The sequence below is a fragment of the Oryctolagus cuniculus genome, chromosome 5, assembly GCF_964237555.1.
Source record: "Oryctolagus cuniculus chromosome 5, mOryCun1.1, whole genome shotgun sequence".
NCBI classification, from domain to species: domain Eukaryota; kingdom Metazoa; phylum Chordata; class Mammalia; order Lagomorpha; family Leporidae; genus Oryctolagus; species Oryctolagus cuniculus.
In genome coordinates this window covers 139,047,945-139,063,871 of record NC_091436.1, presented here as the reverse complement: position 1 = coordinate 139,063,871, position 15,927 = coordinate 139,047,945, and the positions used below count along the sequence as shown (strand labels likewise).

The 15,927-nt window shown below is 52.6% G+C and overlaps 2 protein-coding genes across 5 annotated transcripts; one reads left to right on the top strand and one right to left on the bottom strand.

Annotated features, from left to right (window-relative positions):
- Nucleotides 1–2,059: 2,059 nt before the first annotated feature.
- Nucleotides 2,060–4,157, bottom strand: ATP6V1G2 (ATPase H+ transporting V1 subunit G2). Its single transcript, XM_002714267.5, has 3 exons — nt 3,844–4,157; nt 3,518–3,618; nt 2,060–3,080 (listed from the first exon to the last, which is right to left on the bottom strand). The coding sequence occupies exons 1-3, from the start codon at nt 3,923–3,925 to the stop codon at nt 2,907–2,909; spliced, it is 357 nt and encodes a 118-aa protein (XP_002714313.1). The 5' UTR covers nt 3,926–4,157; the 3' UTR covers nt 2,060–2,906.
- NFKBIL1 (NFKB inhibitor like 1) lies at nt 3,320–15,720 on the top strand. 4 transcript variants are annotated; one of them, XM_070074253.1, is made up of 5 exons: nt 4,937–5,038; nt 5,437–5,713; nt 8,970–9,192; nt 14,602–14,823; nt 14,921–15,720. In XM_070074253.1, exons 2-5 carry the CDS (start codon nt 5,711–5,713, stop codon nt 15,505–15,507), a joined length of 1,035 nt encoding a protein of 344 aa, XP_069930354.1. In that variant the 5' UTR covers nt 4,937–5,038; nt 5,437–5,710; the 3' UTR covers nt 15,508–15,720. The 4 variants fall into 4 exon arrangements, with proteins under 4 accessions (XP_069930352.1, XP_069930353.1, XP_051710931.2 ...); XM_070074251.1 differs by lacking the exons at nt 4,937–5,038; nt 8,970–9,192 and adding an exon at nt 3,320–3,438; XM_070074252.1 differs by lacking the exons at nt 4,937–5,038; nt 8,970–9,192 and adding an exon at nt 4,202–4,340.
- Nucleotides 15,721–15,927: the final 207 nt, after the last annotated feature.

Genomic DNA, 15,927 nt, shown 5'->3' with positions numbered 1-15,927 from the left:
TACCTCTTTCATTGATGGTCCCTGCTTTCCACTGGGGTCTCACCCATGAGGTCCTTCATGTAGGACATTTTTTGCCACAGTGTCTTGGCTGTCCATGCCTAAAATGCTCTCCTGGGCTTTTCAGCCAGGCCAGAATGCCTTAAGGGCTGCTTCTGAAGTTAAGAGTGCTATTTAAAGCAATTGTCATTCTATGAGTCTGCTGTGTGGAATAAATAGAAATCTTAAAAAAAAATTCAAAGCTGGCACCGTGGCTCACTAGGCTAATCCTTGGCCTTGCGTCAGGGCGCCGGATTCTGTCCTGGTTGCCCCTCTTCCAGGCCAGCTCTCTGCTGTGGCCAGGGAGTGCAGTGGAGGATGGCCCAAGTGTTTGGGCCCTGCACCCCATGGGAGACCAGGATAAGCACCTGGCTCCTGCCATCAGATCAACGCGGTGCACCGGCCGCAGCGCGCCGGCTGCGGCGGCCATTGGAGGGTGAACCAGCGGCAAAAGGAAGACCTTTCTCTCTGTCTCTCTCTCTCTCTCACTGTCCACTCTGCCTGTCAAAAAAAAAAAAAAAAAAATTCAAGCAGAATGTTCTTAGCCCCACCCTAACAGCCCTGTTGCTCATCCTGGACTTTTTTTCCAGAAGGAAACGTGTGTCATCCCCCTCTGTGAGAGGCTGCAGATGCCAATGTCCTGCTGCTTACAAAAAAAAAAGTGATAGCCAAGAATTTTGGCATCTCCTTGTTAGCACACTTAACAATAGGGAGTAGATACCGTTAGTCAATTACCATTGCAGACAAGCAAAACAGAAGTAAAGTGACAGGAAGTAAACACCTCTAATTCTCTATTCTGCCTCCCTGCCTGGTAAATAGGAGCCAGGCCTTTGGCACAGGTGACTGGAGCCCGCCTACCATGTCTGAGTGCCCAGACTGGCATCTGGCTCGGCTCCAAAGTCCAGCTTCCTGCTGGTGCATCCCTCGGAAGGCGGCTGATGATGGCTCCAGCGGCCGGGTCCCTCCACCCACACACGTAGGATATGATCAGCTTGAGTTCCTGACTTTGGCAAGGTCCAGCCCTCGCTGTTGCAAGCATTTGGGAAGTGAACCAGTGGGTGGAAAATCTCTGTCTCTCTGCCTTTCAAAAGAAAATAAATAAATTTTTAAAAGTAAATCTGGTAAATACACTAAGGATTATCTCATTGGGTCACGTTTTCGGTGAAGCAAGTTTGTCTTCTGTGGTGAAGAGAAACGACCGATCCAAGGATGTGTCATAGGACGGTTTTCCCTACCCTAAATACAGTTTAATTGATTTATTCTTTTTTTTTTTTTTACTTTTTTAAATTTATTTGGAAATCAGAGAGACAGAGAAAGGAGAGTCAGACAGAGAGAGAGAGATATCATGCATCCACTGGTTCACTCTCCAAATGGCTGCAATTGCTCAGGCTGGGCCAGGCTGAAGCCAGGAGCCAGGAGCTTCTTCTGGGTCTCCCACGTGGGTGCAGGGATCCAGATACTCGGGCCATCTTCCACTGCTTTGCCAGGCGCATTAGCAGGGCGCCGGATTGGAAGAGGAGCACTGGGGACTGATACGGGTGAGGGCGTTGCAGGCAGCAGCTTAACCCGCTGTGTCACAACACAGCTCCTCACTTCCAATCCAGCGCCCTGCTAATGAGCCTGGGAAGAGCTGCTGATGGCTCCAGTTCTGGGGTCCCTGCTACCCGTGTGGGAGACCCAGATGGCATTCTTGGCTCCTGGCTTCAGCCCAGTCCAGCCCCTGGCTGTTGTGGCCATTTAGGGAATGAAACAGTCCACAGAAAATCTCTCTCTCTCTCTCTTAGCCTTTCAAAAAAATTAAAAAAAAAAAAAAAGTGCTTGTTCCTTCATGCCAGCTTCTCTCTTGCAGTTACCATTTTATAGTCTTTAGCTTCCACACGTTTCGCACTTTAGAGAAATAATAAAGTGCTACTTGCTTTTGTTCCTTCAAGTTTCAAAGGACAGCCTGTTGGAGTATTTGGGGTACATGAGTGGGGAACAAGGGATGACTGCATTGAGGAAGGAGGCTGCTTTGACTCATCAGTTGTTCAACCATACTTATTTTATTGACTTAATTGTTAACTGTTACAAAGATGAGGGCGTGAGGAGGAGGCCATGCATGGGGGGGGGGTGCATCGTTGCTTTAGATCCCAGAAGCAGTGAGCAGCTGATGAGATACAGACCCCCCCCTGGAGCCGCGACAGAGGGGCTGAATGAGGTCATCATTCCTTCTGCCCACAGGGCCTAAGGTTCTTTGGGAAAAGAGCTGGTGAAAACCCAGTCTGCAGAGAATCACCAGCGAGCGTAACAGCATGTGCAGAATCAGGCACGGACAGACGGACAGACGGGCAGACGCGAGGGAACAGCTGAGTTTAGGTTCTAGCAGATGAGCAAGGGTTGGGGAGACTGTCACGGGGTTGCCCTTTATAGAATCGCGGCTCTTACAGGTCAGGCAGCAGGCTCTCAAAAGGACTCAACACTGCAACAGCCGCACACGGCAGGCCTTGCTCTTACTCCAGTTCCACAGAGGGACACGAGCTACCAGGTTAAGGAGCTGATCCCAGCGGCACAGCCAGCAGGTGGCAGGGTCGGGCGAGGGGCCCAGATCTGCAGGCTATGCAGTCAGTGTGTTTTGCACATCTCTACTTCTCCATGAAACGGATTTGACGACAGGGCTCGGGTCAGTGTGATGTGGAAGCTGACAATGTCCCAGTGAGGGTTAAAGAGCATCAGGGAGATGCAGGCCAGAGCAGGAAGTGCAGGTTTCACAGGACAATTACTAGGTCCTGCCTCCTAGAATCTCCAGGGAACAGAGGTGGGAGGTGATGCTGATTTGAGGGATCCCTTTGAGGGAGGGAACTGGCGGAAGGAGCCAGGCTGGACGGTGGGTTCTAGGCAGCGATCCGATAGTTGGGGTGGACCTGGGGCCTGACGTCACAGACCATGCCAAGCAGCTGGGCCAGGACACGCTCACGGTTTCTCTGCTGGGAGCTTTGCATGCCTTGCACCTGGCGCCTCGTAGCCTGTTCCACCTCAGCCGACAGGTTCCCCTGGGAGCCCATGGCCTGGGGAGGAGGGGGTTGGGGAAAGGGGTAGAAGAGAGAAAGGAGAAAGCGGAAAGAAAGAAGGATCCAGGCGCGTGGAGGGAGATAGTCTGGAGCAAGGCCCAGAACAGAAAACCACCCCCACCCAGCAAATCCCGTCTTCTAAACCAACCCCCGCCCAGCAAATCCCGTCTTCTCTAAGCCCCGACAGGCGCTTCATCCTAAAACACCACCCCCCACCCCAGACACCATCCTACTCCACAGGGACCTCGATAATCCACCGCGCGGCACAAGCGTCAGGGCTCCCAGGCCCTCCTAGGCGTCACAGAGCTTGACCAGCGTCGTGGTCCCCTGCACCCTCTGCCACCTGATGTCCTGGGTGAGTCACCCGCACACCCCTCATTAGATGCACTCGCCGTGGGGGCGCAGGTCCCCATCCCAGCTCCCCCGCAACTCACAGCCTGCTGCTTGCTCTGGAATTCCTGCTCCCGCTCCCGGCGGTACTGCTCCACCTCCATCTGCGCCTCCTCCTTGGCCTGCTTCAGCCGCCGGGCCTTCCCTGAAAGCAGAAAAGGGTGCAGGGGGACCAGGGTGAACCCCCCCCCAAAAAAAGTGATGGTAGGAGCCAGTCCCTTCCAGAAAGTTCTGCCTTCTCTCTCCGACCCAGCCTCCAGCTCCCAGCTCGCCGCCCACCAGGCTTGGGTTTTCCCAAGGACCCCAACGTTTGCTGCTCCCCTCCTCCACTTTCTCCCCAGACCCCTAAGGGAAGGGGAAGTAGGCTCACTCTTTCTGGCATCCGCCACCTTCTCCGCGGCCCGTTTCTCAGCTTGCAGGAGCTGTTGGATACCCTGGGACTGGCTGGCCATTTCTGTCCTGAGTGCTGGTGCTGTTCTGTAGGCTACCGAGGTACCAGATGGCTCCCACCCCCAGCGCCGGTTTCGCCTCCTCCAGCTCGTTGCTGCAGGCCTCAGCTACCCCTGGGTCTTAGTGCTCCCCCTTTTCGCCCAGCCTGCCGCACCGGGTGTCTCCCCCCAGTCTGATCCTCGGGCTGATGACAGGTCCTCTCCACCTCTCACTCGGGCAGTACCCAGAAAGGCCGCTTGGGGGCAGCAGAGACCAAGCGCCAAGCCGCGCGCCCGCCGTAGCAGGTGCAGGGCCTTGCGGTCGCTCAGCTTTAGGGATGCGCACAGGCGCGGAGACCCGAGGGCTTTCGGGGTGGGAGGAGAGCTTGAGGTGGTCTCTGAGGAGGACACTTAAAGGAATTGAGGATGGGATGAAAAGGTAGGGATGTCATCTTCGGAAAGAGAGTATGCTGGCCTTCTAATTCCCCCAGCTTTTCTCTCTCAGCCTTGCCCCACGATTTCCAAATCCAAACGCCCGCATCCATTTCATCTGCACCGTCCTACGGTTGTCTCCTGATGTCTTTTTCTCTGTTTGGATTTGTCCCTGTTCTTGGCCTCACTGTGGTTTTATGTTTTCCGTTTTCACTGTGGGTTTTATCCTGTCATTGCCTGCCTTGTTTTCTCTCTTCTCATTTTTCCCTCTATCACTGAACCGCCGCCCTCTCTCCTCCTGGTTGAGAAACGCGGGGATAAACCTCCAAATAGCCCTCATCTCTCCCGGCTCTCGCCTCGCCTCTTTTTCTTAGCCTCTCATTCAAGTCTTTTGGTTTCAAGCGGAACAGTTACTTAAGTTCCCTAGTTTCCCCCCGGAGGCCGGACTGAGAAACTCCCGGTCAGGGCAGAACGCCATCCGGTAGGGCTCCTCAGCGTTCATTTCCGCCCTCCGCCTACGTCTGTCTTTACGTCATTTCCCGCAGCCTGGCGTGTCTCCGCCCTTCCCGCCTCCCTTCTCCGAGCGTCTTAAACTCAGGCCTTGGGCCTACCGCTCTGGGGGTACTTGGGGGGCGGGGGACAGGTCTGATGAGTAACCCCTCCCCCCAGGTCCCAGAGGGAGAAGCCTCTACATCTGTCTGCCGGGTACACTATATTCGCTTTCTAAATCAGTCTTTAAAATTGTGACTTTTTAAAATTCAAATTTCTGCTCAAAATTGCCCCCATCCGGCCCTATTTTTTTTTTATGCTTTATGAAAAATTTTACCTGGGCTCATGAGCCTTGAAGCAGCGAGACATCCTTTTCTCAAAATTTATGTGAAAAAAATTAAGTCTGTGCCTCCAGTCCCATTCCAAATTTTTTTGTTCCAAGCCTGACTGTCATCTGGGGAGGGATGAGGGCCAGGGCAGGCCTCGGGTCGGGTGGTTTGCTGGAGATCTGAGGAGAAAGGGGGACATCGAGGGAGGCAGGAGCGGGCATCACAGGTGAGGGGGGACGGGCGCACCTGGGGTCCTGATCGCCGCCTTTTCTCCTTCTTCCTCAGCCCAAGAGTGCCATGGCCTCCGCTTCGCGCCGCCAGCGCCGAGAGCGTCGCTTCCGTCGGTACTTGTCCGCCGGCCGGCTGGTCCGGGCTCAGGCCCTGCTGCAGCGACACCCGGGCCTCGATGTAGACGCCGGGCAGCCGCCACCCCTGCACCGGGCCTGCGCCCGCCACGACGCCCCTGCCCTGTGCCTGCTGCTGCGGCTCGGGGCCGACCCTGCGCACCAGGACCGCCACGGGGACACGGCCCTGCACGCCGCTGCCCGCCAGGGCCCCGATGGTGAGTCTGCCCAGGGGAAGCCAGCTCGCGGGCAGCCCACCTGGCCTGCCCCTTGAAAGCCCACCCAGAGCTGAGAAGTGAGAGCCGGAGGGGTGCAGCTGACCAGAGCTGGCGCGTGGCTGTCGTGTGTGCCTTGACATTTCTGCGCTGTGCTGTGTGAGAGCCCAACCGTCCCCCCAAACGGCTGGTCTTTAAATGTCACAGCTTCCTAGATTAGGAGCTACTTTGGGGGGTTTTTTGGACTTGTTTGCCTATAGCACAAAAAGTAGCAAAGAAGGTAGACTTGGAAATTAGATTGCCTGGAAAATCCCAGCTCTTGTTTTTTTAAAATGAGTTATTTATTTTTTTGAAAGACAAGGTGACAGAGAGAGAGAGAGAGAGAGAGAGAGAGATCTTCCATGTTCAGCCACAATGGCTAGGGCTGGACCAGGTTGAAGCCAGGAGGCAGGAACTCCCCCCTGATCTCCCACCTGGGTGGCAGGGATGAAGTTCTTAAGCCATTATCCGCTGCTTTCCAGGCACATTAGCAAGGGAGCTGGGTCATTAGCAGAGTAGCCAGGGCTGGAATCGGGATGTTGACATCTCGAGGTTTGGCTTAACCCACCATGCCACAACCCCACCCCCACCCCAGAAACCCTCGCTCCTATTGGCTGTGTGTTGTGTTCTGAAACTTCCCAAAGCTTAATCTGTCTACCTGCAAAATGAGCGAAATGCCAGGTGCCTCACAAAGCAATTTTTTTTTTTTTGTCCTCACACAGGACTGTACGGTAGATGCTGCCATTAGCCCTCACTCTAGATTCTGAAACTGGGCGCAGGGAAGTGAGGTCATTTTGCCAGAGTTACATAGCCAGGCACTCACCAGGGATCACAACCCAGGCTGGAATGTCCATGCTCTTGACAGCTACGTTGGCCTGAGTTACACTTCATAGAACTGCAGTGATTGGCTGTTCACAGAGTTCAGAGTGCCCGTGCTGGGACATACGTGGTTTAAGAATCATATACGTATTGAGAGTGTATGACACAGTATAGTCCGCTCTCCACTTCATACCTGTGGGTTCTATATTCATGAATTCAACAAGCTGTGAAGCTAACATAGTCAAAAAATCAAAATGCATCTGACAGACTTTTTCCTTTTCACTATCTCCTAAACAATACAGTTTAACAACTATTTATTTCTATTTATATTGCATTTTTTTCTCGCTCAACTTTTTTTTTTTTTTTTTTTTGAAAGGCAGAGTTACAGAGAAGGAGCGAGCGAGAGAGAGAGATCTTCCATCTGCTGGTTCACTCCCCAAATGGCTACAATGACTGGGACTAGGCCAAGCCGAAGCCAAGAGCTTCTTTCAGGTCTCCCACGTGGGTGCAGGAGCCCAAGTACTTGGGCCATCTTCTGTTGCTTTCCTGGGTCATTAGCAGGGAGCTGGACCAGAAGTGGAGTAGCCAGTTCTCAAACCTGCACCTATATGGGATGCCAGAGTCACAGGTGGAGGTTTAACCTGCTAAACCACAATGCCATCCCCCTAGTTTTTTGTTTGTTTTTGTTTTATGTTTTATTTATTTGAAAGGAAGAGAAACAGAGACCAGCAGAGAGAGATCTTCCACCCACTGCTTCACTTCCCAAATCCCTGTAACAGCCAGAGCTAGGACAGGTTAAAGCCAGGAGTTGGAACTCTGTCCAGATCTCCCACATGGGTGACAGGGACCCAGGTACTCAAACCATCACCTGCTGCCCCCCAGGGTGCATGTTAGAAGGAAGCTGGAATCAGAAGTGGAGCTGAGACTCCAACCAAGGCACCCCAATATGAGATGTGTGTGTCCCAGAATGGCTTCTTAACCACTATGTCAAACACTCACTCCTGTCCTAAATAATCTAAAGGTGATTTAAAGTACATGCATAGGTTAAATGTAAACACTATGGCATTTTATAGAAGAGACTTGAGCATGTGTAGGTTTTGGTGTCCAGCTGGTATCCTGGAACCAGCCGCCTACAGGAATCTGTGGACGGCTGTAACTGGAGCGCCCGGCCCATGGTAAGCACTTGTGGATTCTGGTGATTGTTTCTGTTGCCATCAGCAGGTCCCAGACTCGCTGTTCTGAAACGCAGAGACACTCTGGGAACTGAACTTTGTTTTTTAAGACTTTCTTTTTTAAAAAATTATTTTCTTATTTATTTGAAAGGCAGAGTAACAGAGAGGGAGACAGAGAAAAAGAGAAATCTTACATCTGCTGGTTCATTCCCCTAATGGTTCCAACAGCCAGCGCTAGGCCAGGCCAAAGTCAGGAGCCCAGAACTCCATCCAGGTCTCTTTTGTGGGTGCCGGGGCCCCAATACTTGGGCCATCTTCTGATGCTTTCCCAGGTGCATTAGCATGGAGCTGGACTGGAAGTGGAGTAGCCAGAACTCAAACCAGTGCTCATATGGGATGCTAGCCAGCATCACAGGTGGTAGCTTAACCCACTGGGCCACAATGCTCACCCCATCATTGTTTAAATTCCAAGAAGCATGTGAGATTGCTATTATATCCTGTTTACAGACAAGGAAGGTCGGCCCCAGTAGCTTCAGAAACTTGTCTGAAATCTCGGAGCTGATTGAGGTCCTTGCCCCCTGCTCCCCCTCTCAAACCCTGGCGTCCTCGCGGGCCTTACACCCTCCTGGTCCTCTGCCAGCCCTGCCTCCGGGTGGCCTTTAACTCCGAGGCTGAAAGCCCAGCTCATTCCATTTCCAGCCACTTTTGAGACCACCCTGGCTTGGTACAATGAAGCTGTCTCCATGGAGCAGATCAAATGAGCCAGAATCCACCCTGGGAGTTTCCCTCTGAGTTCCCTTGTAGAGTGCGAGGCATGTGCCGGTCCTGCGGGAGTGGCTGGGCTGGGTTACCACAGCCAGTAAGATGCCAGGGAACAGCCCCCATGGGGCTTTTGGTGACTTCTTTCTAGAACCCATGGCTTCATGGGGAAGTGGTCTTTGCTGGTAGAGACCCCGCATAAACACACCTTAGTCAGACAGTCACCATTCTCTGCACAGAGCAAGATCCGTGAACACTCAGAAATAGCGTGGTGTTCTACCGTCTGCCAGGAGACTAAAGCCAGGCCAGGCTGGTCCTCTCTGAGCGTAGCATTCATTGCATTTCTGCTCCGTGCCCACACGGGACCAGACGTTGAGCGCCCATTACGCACTTGAGTCTGCAAAGCAAGTGAGCGATGACCCCGTTTCTGCAGTGGCTGAGCCATCCAGACCTTCCACTCTGCTTTCCAGCCTCACCTCCCACTGCACACCCACAGACCTGCGACTCCAGCCACCGAGACTCGCCTGCCGCAAGCCTGCTGCTTGCTTGCCTGTCACCTCATCTCCACTTCGCTCAGTGTTGCCGCCCAGCCCAGCACCAGCCCCACCTCCTCCAGGAAGGCCTCTCGGACCACCTCAGCCGCTGTGACCTTTTCTTCCCGAGAGCCTCCGCGTTCACTCATAAGCCTTGGCGGTTGGCATTTTTAGAAACTGTTCTTTTTGCCAGTTAGTTCGCCTGTCCCTTAAAGGTAAAAATCATGGCTTATTGTGGCTTAGGGGAGAGCAGTGCTGCCATCCCTGAGACAGAATGAAGTTTTCCTCCACAGAGTTTGTTTCATATTTATTTTTTCCCATTGAAAGTACAGCAGGGGGTGGGGCAATTGAGTGCTGCTTGGGACACCCACATCCCATATGGAGGGCCTGGGTTCAAGTCCCAGCGCCACTGCTGCGTCCAGCTTCCTGCTAATGCACACTCTGGGAGGCAGCAGGTGAGGCTCAAGTACTTGGGTCCCTGCCACCCACACGGGAGACCTGGACTATGTGCTGGCCTACTGGTTTTACTCTGGCCCAGCCTTGGCTGTGGTGGGCATCTGGGCCGTAAACCAGCAGCAAATGGTAGATACCTCTCTGTCTCTCTCTCTCCCTCCCCCTCCCTCCCTCCCCTCCCCTCTGCCTGTCAAATAAATAAATAAAAACAAATAATTTTTTAAAGCACAGCATATGGGGAGGGCCTTCAAAAGTTCATAGAAAACACTATATGAAAAAACTGCATAGATTTAAAAAAAATTTACCCCAAAATAAGCCTATCTTTTAATTCCATTTTTCCATTGGAGCTGGGCCAATCCGAAGCCTAGGCTTCTTCCAGGTCTCCCACAAGTCCAGAGGCCCAAAGACTGGGCCATTTTCCACTGCTTTCCCAAGCCATAGCAGAGGGCTGGATTGAAAGTGGAGCAGCTGGGACTCAAACTGGCGCCCATATGTGGATGCTGGTTCTGCAGGTAGTGGCTTTACCCCCTAAGCCACAGTGCCAGCTGTGCCAAGATGGCATTTCACATACTGGAGGGCTAAGAAGTAGGTCGTAAACAACATGGGGGGTGAGCATGCAGCCTAGCAGTCAAGACACCGGTTAAAATGCCTGCATCAGAATTTCACTCTGCCTCCCACCCCGATTCCTGCCAGTGTAGACGCTGGGAGGCAGCAGTGAGGGCTGAAGTAACTGCGTTCCTATGGAGACCTGAACTGACTTCCTCCTGGCCCAGACCTGACTGTTGTGGCCATTGTGGGAGTGAACCAGCATATAGGAGCTCTTGTTCTCATTCTCTCTCCCACCTTCCCTCTCTTCCAGCTCTCAAATAAATTAAAAAATTTTTTTTTAATTTTGGCTCACCTAGGGGAAAAGAGTCCTACCCAACTCAAAAGTAAATTCTAGCAGATTCAGCATCTAAATGTGACAGGAAGCTACGCACCAAATTCATAAGCAGGGTTGCCCTGGGGGGGAGGGGTGAATAAAGCTTGAAAGGTGGTTTGGACAGTTTTATCTCTTAGGGTTTAATTCCTTTAAAATAGAATGTGGGGTGAGCACTGGGCCTCCAGGTAAGATGTTCATGTCCCAGATTGAAGTGCCTGGCTTCCATGCCTGCCTCTGGCCCCGACCCCACCTTCCTGCTGGTACAGACCCTGGGAGGGAGCAAAGGTGACTCAAGGAATTGGGTCCCTGCCGCACACGTGGAGACCCAGGCTGAGTACTGAGCTCTGGGCTTCAACCCTGACCACTGCAGGTGTCTGGGGAGTAAACCAGCAGATGGAGGAGTTTCTGTCTCTCTCTCTCTCTCTCTCTCTCAAATGAATAAATGTTTGACTACCTAAAAACATAAAATGTTTTACAAATGTCAGCATATCAATATACCCTGTGATAGGAACAGAGGTGTTTATTATTCAATACTTGGTACTTTTTTTGAATTTTTGAAATCTCAAAAGTATTTTCATTTTATTTGAAAGAGAAATGGACAGAGATCTTCCATCCACTAGTTCACTCTCCAAGGCTGAGCCAGGTGGAAGCCAGGCGCCTGGAACTCATTCTGGGTCTCCCATGTGGGTGGCAGGGACCCAAGTGCTGTGCCATTGGCTGCTGATTTCTGGGTTGCATGTCAGCAGGAAGCCAGACCGAAGGCAGAGTAGCCAGGACTCAGGAGAACACTCCACCAGGGGATCCCAGGTGCAGCTTACCTGCTGCCTGCCCCTGAGGTTTTTTTTTAATTTTTCTTTTTTTCTTTTTTTTTTTCAAGATTTATTTAATTGAAAGTCAGAGTTACACACACACAGAGAGAGAGAGAGAAGTCTTCCATCTGACGGTTCACGCTCCAGTTGGCCACAACGGCCGGAACGAAGCCAGGAGCTTCCTCCAGGTCTCCCACATGGGTGCAGGGGCCCAAGGGCTTGGGCCATCCTCTACCTCTTTCCCAGGCCATAGCAGAGAGCTGGATCAGAAGTGGGGCAGCCGGCACCCATATGGGATGCTGGTGCCCCAGGCCAGGGCATTAACCCACTGCACCACAGCACCAGCCCCAGTTTTTTTAACTTTTAAAAATAAAAATAGGAGTGGTATTTGGCCTAGCAGTTAAGACCCCTATGAGCACATGCTGGAGTGCTTGGGTTTGAGTCCCCGCTCCACTCCTGATTCCAGCTTCCTGCTAATGCACAGGCTGGGAGGCAGCAGGCGGTGGCTCAAGTAGTTGGGTTCCCATCACCCATGTGGGAGGCCCAGCCTGAGCTTCCGGCTAACAGCCTCATCCTGGCCCAGCCCTGACCCCCGTGGGCATCTGGGAGTAAACTAGTAGGTGAGATCTTTCCGTCTCGCTGGCTCCAAAATAAATAAATTTTTTAGTTTTTAAATAAAACAAGGGAATATTTTATAATCTTAGAATGAAGATAACCTAAGAATAAAATGAAATGGAATAAAAAATCTAAAAAGAAAATATTGAGATATTTAGCTACATAAAAATTTTTTTAAATATTTTTATTTATTTTCATTGTATTTGAAAGGCCAAAGAGACAGAGAGAGCTCTTCCATCCACTGTATCACTCCCCAGATGCTTGCAAACATTATCATCGGGCCTCCCAAACAATGTCTGTTCCCCTAACAACTTTAAAAGATACATAAGAAAGGAAAAAATATATATATATATATCAGGCAGAAAATATTTATATAGATACATATAAAACACACAATATGAAGAAGTCTCATTGATATAAATAATTTCCATGGGAAAAGAATTTGAGTCATTCACAGAAGAAATACAAATAGCAAATATATATATATATGAAAATGAAGAAAGCTTCATTAGTAAAATCATTTTTAATCTATCCGATTGGCAAGATTAAAGGGTTGATTATATTTAGTCTCAGTAAAGGAAGCCACAGGCATGCTTATACATTCTTGGCAGAATCTTACTGAACGCAGTTTGCAAAAGTGTACATTTTCTTTGACTCAAAAGTTCCACTTTTGAAAATGTGCTCTGCACAAATGTTGGACAAGTCCTCAAAGATGCACGTAGGACGCCGAACAGTTTTGGAAACACGGGCTGTCAATTGGTGGCGAGATCTGTTTGTTTTGCACACACAGTGGAACACTTAACCACGCAGTCATCAAAAAAAAAAAAAAAAAGTGAGGTAGACTGTATATATTCCTGTGGAAAAAAGACAGACATGGTGTTTCGCCTAGTGGTTCTGATGCCAGTGAAACACCGCATCCCACAGCAGAGGGCCTGGGTTCGAGTCACAGCTGCAGCCCGACTCCAGCTGTGCACTAATGCGCACCTTCCTCTGTGCCCTGGGAGGCAGCACAGACAGCTCAGGTGCTTACATCCCGGCCAGCTGGGCTCTTGGCTCCCAGCTCTGTCCTGGCCCAGTCCCAGCCATGCGGCTGTTTGGGAAGTGAACCTGTGGATAGGAACTGTGTGTATGTGTGTGTGTCTGTCTGTCTGTCTCTCTCAGTCCCAAATAAGTAAATGAATGTATTTTTTTAAAAAGCAGGTTGCTGAACAGTACATGCAGTATGGTCATAGGTCTCTGAACAGTGCCACGCGTGTTTATGTACACCAAGACCGGGCTGGTAGAGACCACAGCAATCTACTGTTAGTGGACAAATTCATTATTCTTTCTTCATAAAGAGAAGAAAGTTTCAATTACATCCCCTTCAAATTAAAATAGCAGATAAAGTTGGAAGGAGAGCCTCTAATCCTACCACTCAGAAACTAGAGTTTTTACTGATTTCTTTCTAGTTCATGTTTTTTCAAGCATAGGATTTGGTGTCCCCCCCCCCCCTTTTTAATGACAGTTGCTTAGATCCTGTATACAGTTTTATAGTCCGCTTGTTTCCACAGCATATCTTTTGTGCAGGCCGTTTAGTATTTACTCTGTACCTTATCTTACTGGTCACTTCCATAGCTGGAGGCCTTCCTCTTTTAAAAACCTAGGAATTTGAAATCTGCCCTACAAGCCTGAGCACACCCCTCCCTCACAGCTGCCGTGAGCCCCGTCGGGGGAACGAGCACTTGAAAGACAGGACCAGGTATTTGCTGGTTTGGGGAGGACTTGGGGCAGGTCCCAGCCCATGCGCCTGCTCCTGGCACTGACGCGGGTTAGGTGCGGGGAGCGGCCTTGGTCGCCCTGGCTTCCTGCCTTGCTGGCAGGGACAGGTCAACCTGTGCCATCCTTCACCGAGGTCAGCAGTGCTTTCGAGCACCACCCAATAAAGGCTGAAAGACTGCTGGCCCATTTCCTCCTCCCCAGGGAGAGAAAGTAGGTCCACAGGAAGGGAGGCTGCTCCCGCCCCTTCCTTGTGCCCTGAGTGAGGGGGGTGGTTGGTGGCCACAGCAGGTGGGCCTCCGGTGGCATGGCTAACCCTGGAGCTCAGGACTGTCAGCCCCTGGCTGTTTCCTCCCAGCTCCTGAGTGAGACCCTCTGTCCCCACCCCTCCCCCTGCCCCAGGGCAGCAGGCCTTTGGAAGAGCTTGGGCTGTTGGCTAGCTACTGGCCCACCCCTCCAACATGACCTACTAAGGCTGGCTGAGAGGGATGCCCTTGAAAGCATTTATTTTATTGAGTTTATGGAAAAGGGATATAAAGCAGACGAATCTCCGTGTGTGTATGTGTGTGTAGTGGTGCAGACCGGCGTGTTGCATTTTACCAGTCTGCTGTGTAGATTTGGGTGAGAGACACGAGGGCTGTGCAGTGACAGTATTTTCAAGCCAACAATAGAATAAGCAGTGGATTCTGATGCCGCCCTAGATGCCTTGAGGCAGAACTGGAAAATGCCATTTGCATTGGTGGAACTTCCAGAACACTGCAACAGTTGGTGGGGACACAGGGCAGAGTGTCTTCAACTACCACACCTGCCATGCATGTGGTAAAACATGAGGACACATTTGTCAGGGGTGGTTACTTCCTGATTCCCAGGAGGCATCTGTGTGGGCCCCCCTTCCCATCTTGCTAAGGCTAAGACCAAGAAAATGGGTGACAGGCAGGGGGCGGGATTCAGGTTGGCGCCCCTGCCAGGGCCTTGAGTCCCGGCTGACTCCTGCTTGTTGCTGTCCCACACACAGCCTACACAGACTTCTTCCTGCCACTGCTGAGCCGCTGTCCCTCCGCCATGGGAATAAAGAATAAGGATGGAGAGACCCCTGGGCAGATCCTGGGCTGGGGACCCCCCTGGGATTCCACGGAAGAGGAGGAAGAAGATGAGGCTTCCAAGGAGCGGGAATGGAGGCAGAAGCTGCAGGGCGAGCTGGAGGACGAGTGGCAGGAGGTCATCGGGAGGTTTGAAGGTGAGGAGGCCACTGCCTTGCGCCCCCTCCTCTGCGCGCGCCTGCCTCTGGGCCCCGGCCCCTCTCACAGCCCCTCTCCAACCCCCACCCCTGACAGATGATGCTGCCCGTGAGACCCAGGAACCCGAGTCCTTCTCAGCCTGGTCAGATCGCCTGGCCCGGGAGCACGCCCAGAAGCGCCAGCAGCAGCAGGAGGCAGGGAGATCCCGGCGACCCCCGCGGGCCGAGGGCTCCAGTCACAGCTGGCGACAGCAGGAGGAGGAGCAGCGGCTCTTCCGAGAACGAGCCCGGGCCAAGGAGGAGGAACTGCGTGAGAGCCGAGCCAGGAGGGCCCAGGAGGCCCAGGGGGACCGAGAGCCAGAGCTGGCCAGGGCCAGGCCCAGGGCAGAGCCCCCTAGAGGGGCAGGGAGGGGCAGCCTGTGGCGCTTCAGTGATGTGCCCTGGCCCTGCCCTGGGGGCAGGGACCCTGAGGCCATGGCTGCAGCCCTGGTGGCCAGAGGGCCCCCCTTGGAGGAGCAGGGGGCTCTCAGGAGGTACTTACGGGTGCAGCAGGTCCGCTGGCACCCCGACCGCTTCCTACAGCGATTCCGGAACCAGATTGAGACCTGGGAGCTGGGCCGCGTGATGGGAGCTGTGACAGCCCTTTCTCAGGCCCTCAATCGCCACGCGGAGGCCCTCAAGTGAACCCTAAGGAAAGGTCAACAAACTGTGGGCCGCAGTCTCAGGGCTGGGCGGAGGAAGGATCGGACCAGGGATGGGGTCGACGCGTCGCCAGAGACAGACGCTGCGCGAGGATAATACGGGGTGGAAGCGAAACCAGTCGGAGCGCGTGGGGGTGTGGCCCTCGACCGCGGCTCCTTGACTGCCATTTCCTAATAAGACCTGGTTCACGTCGCACTCCCAGTGTCTCCTCTGCCTTTTTCCATCACTGTGGTTTGCATCACTCATTCAACATCTCTTTTCCTGCCTGCCCGCTGAAACCCGCAGTTCCCGCACAGCTGCAGCACGCACAGGCGCGCCAAGGCAGACCCTCCGCTGGAGAGGAGAAGCCCCTGCTTGCCCACCCTCATGGTCAGCCCCAGGAAGGCCCTCTTTGCCCTCCAG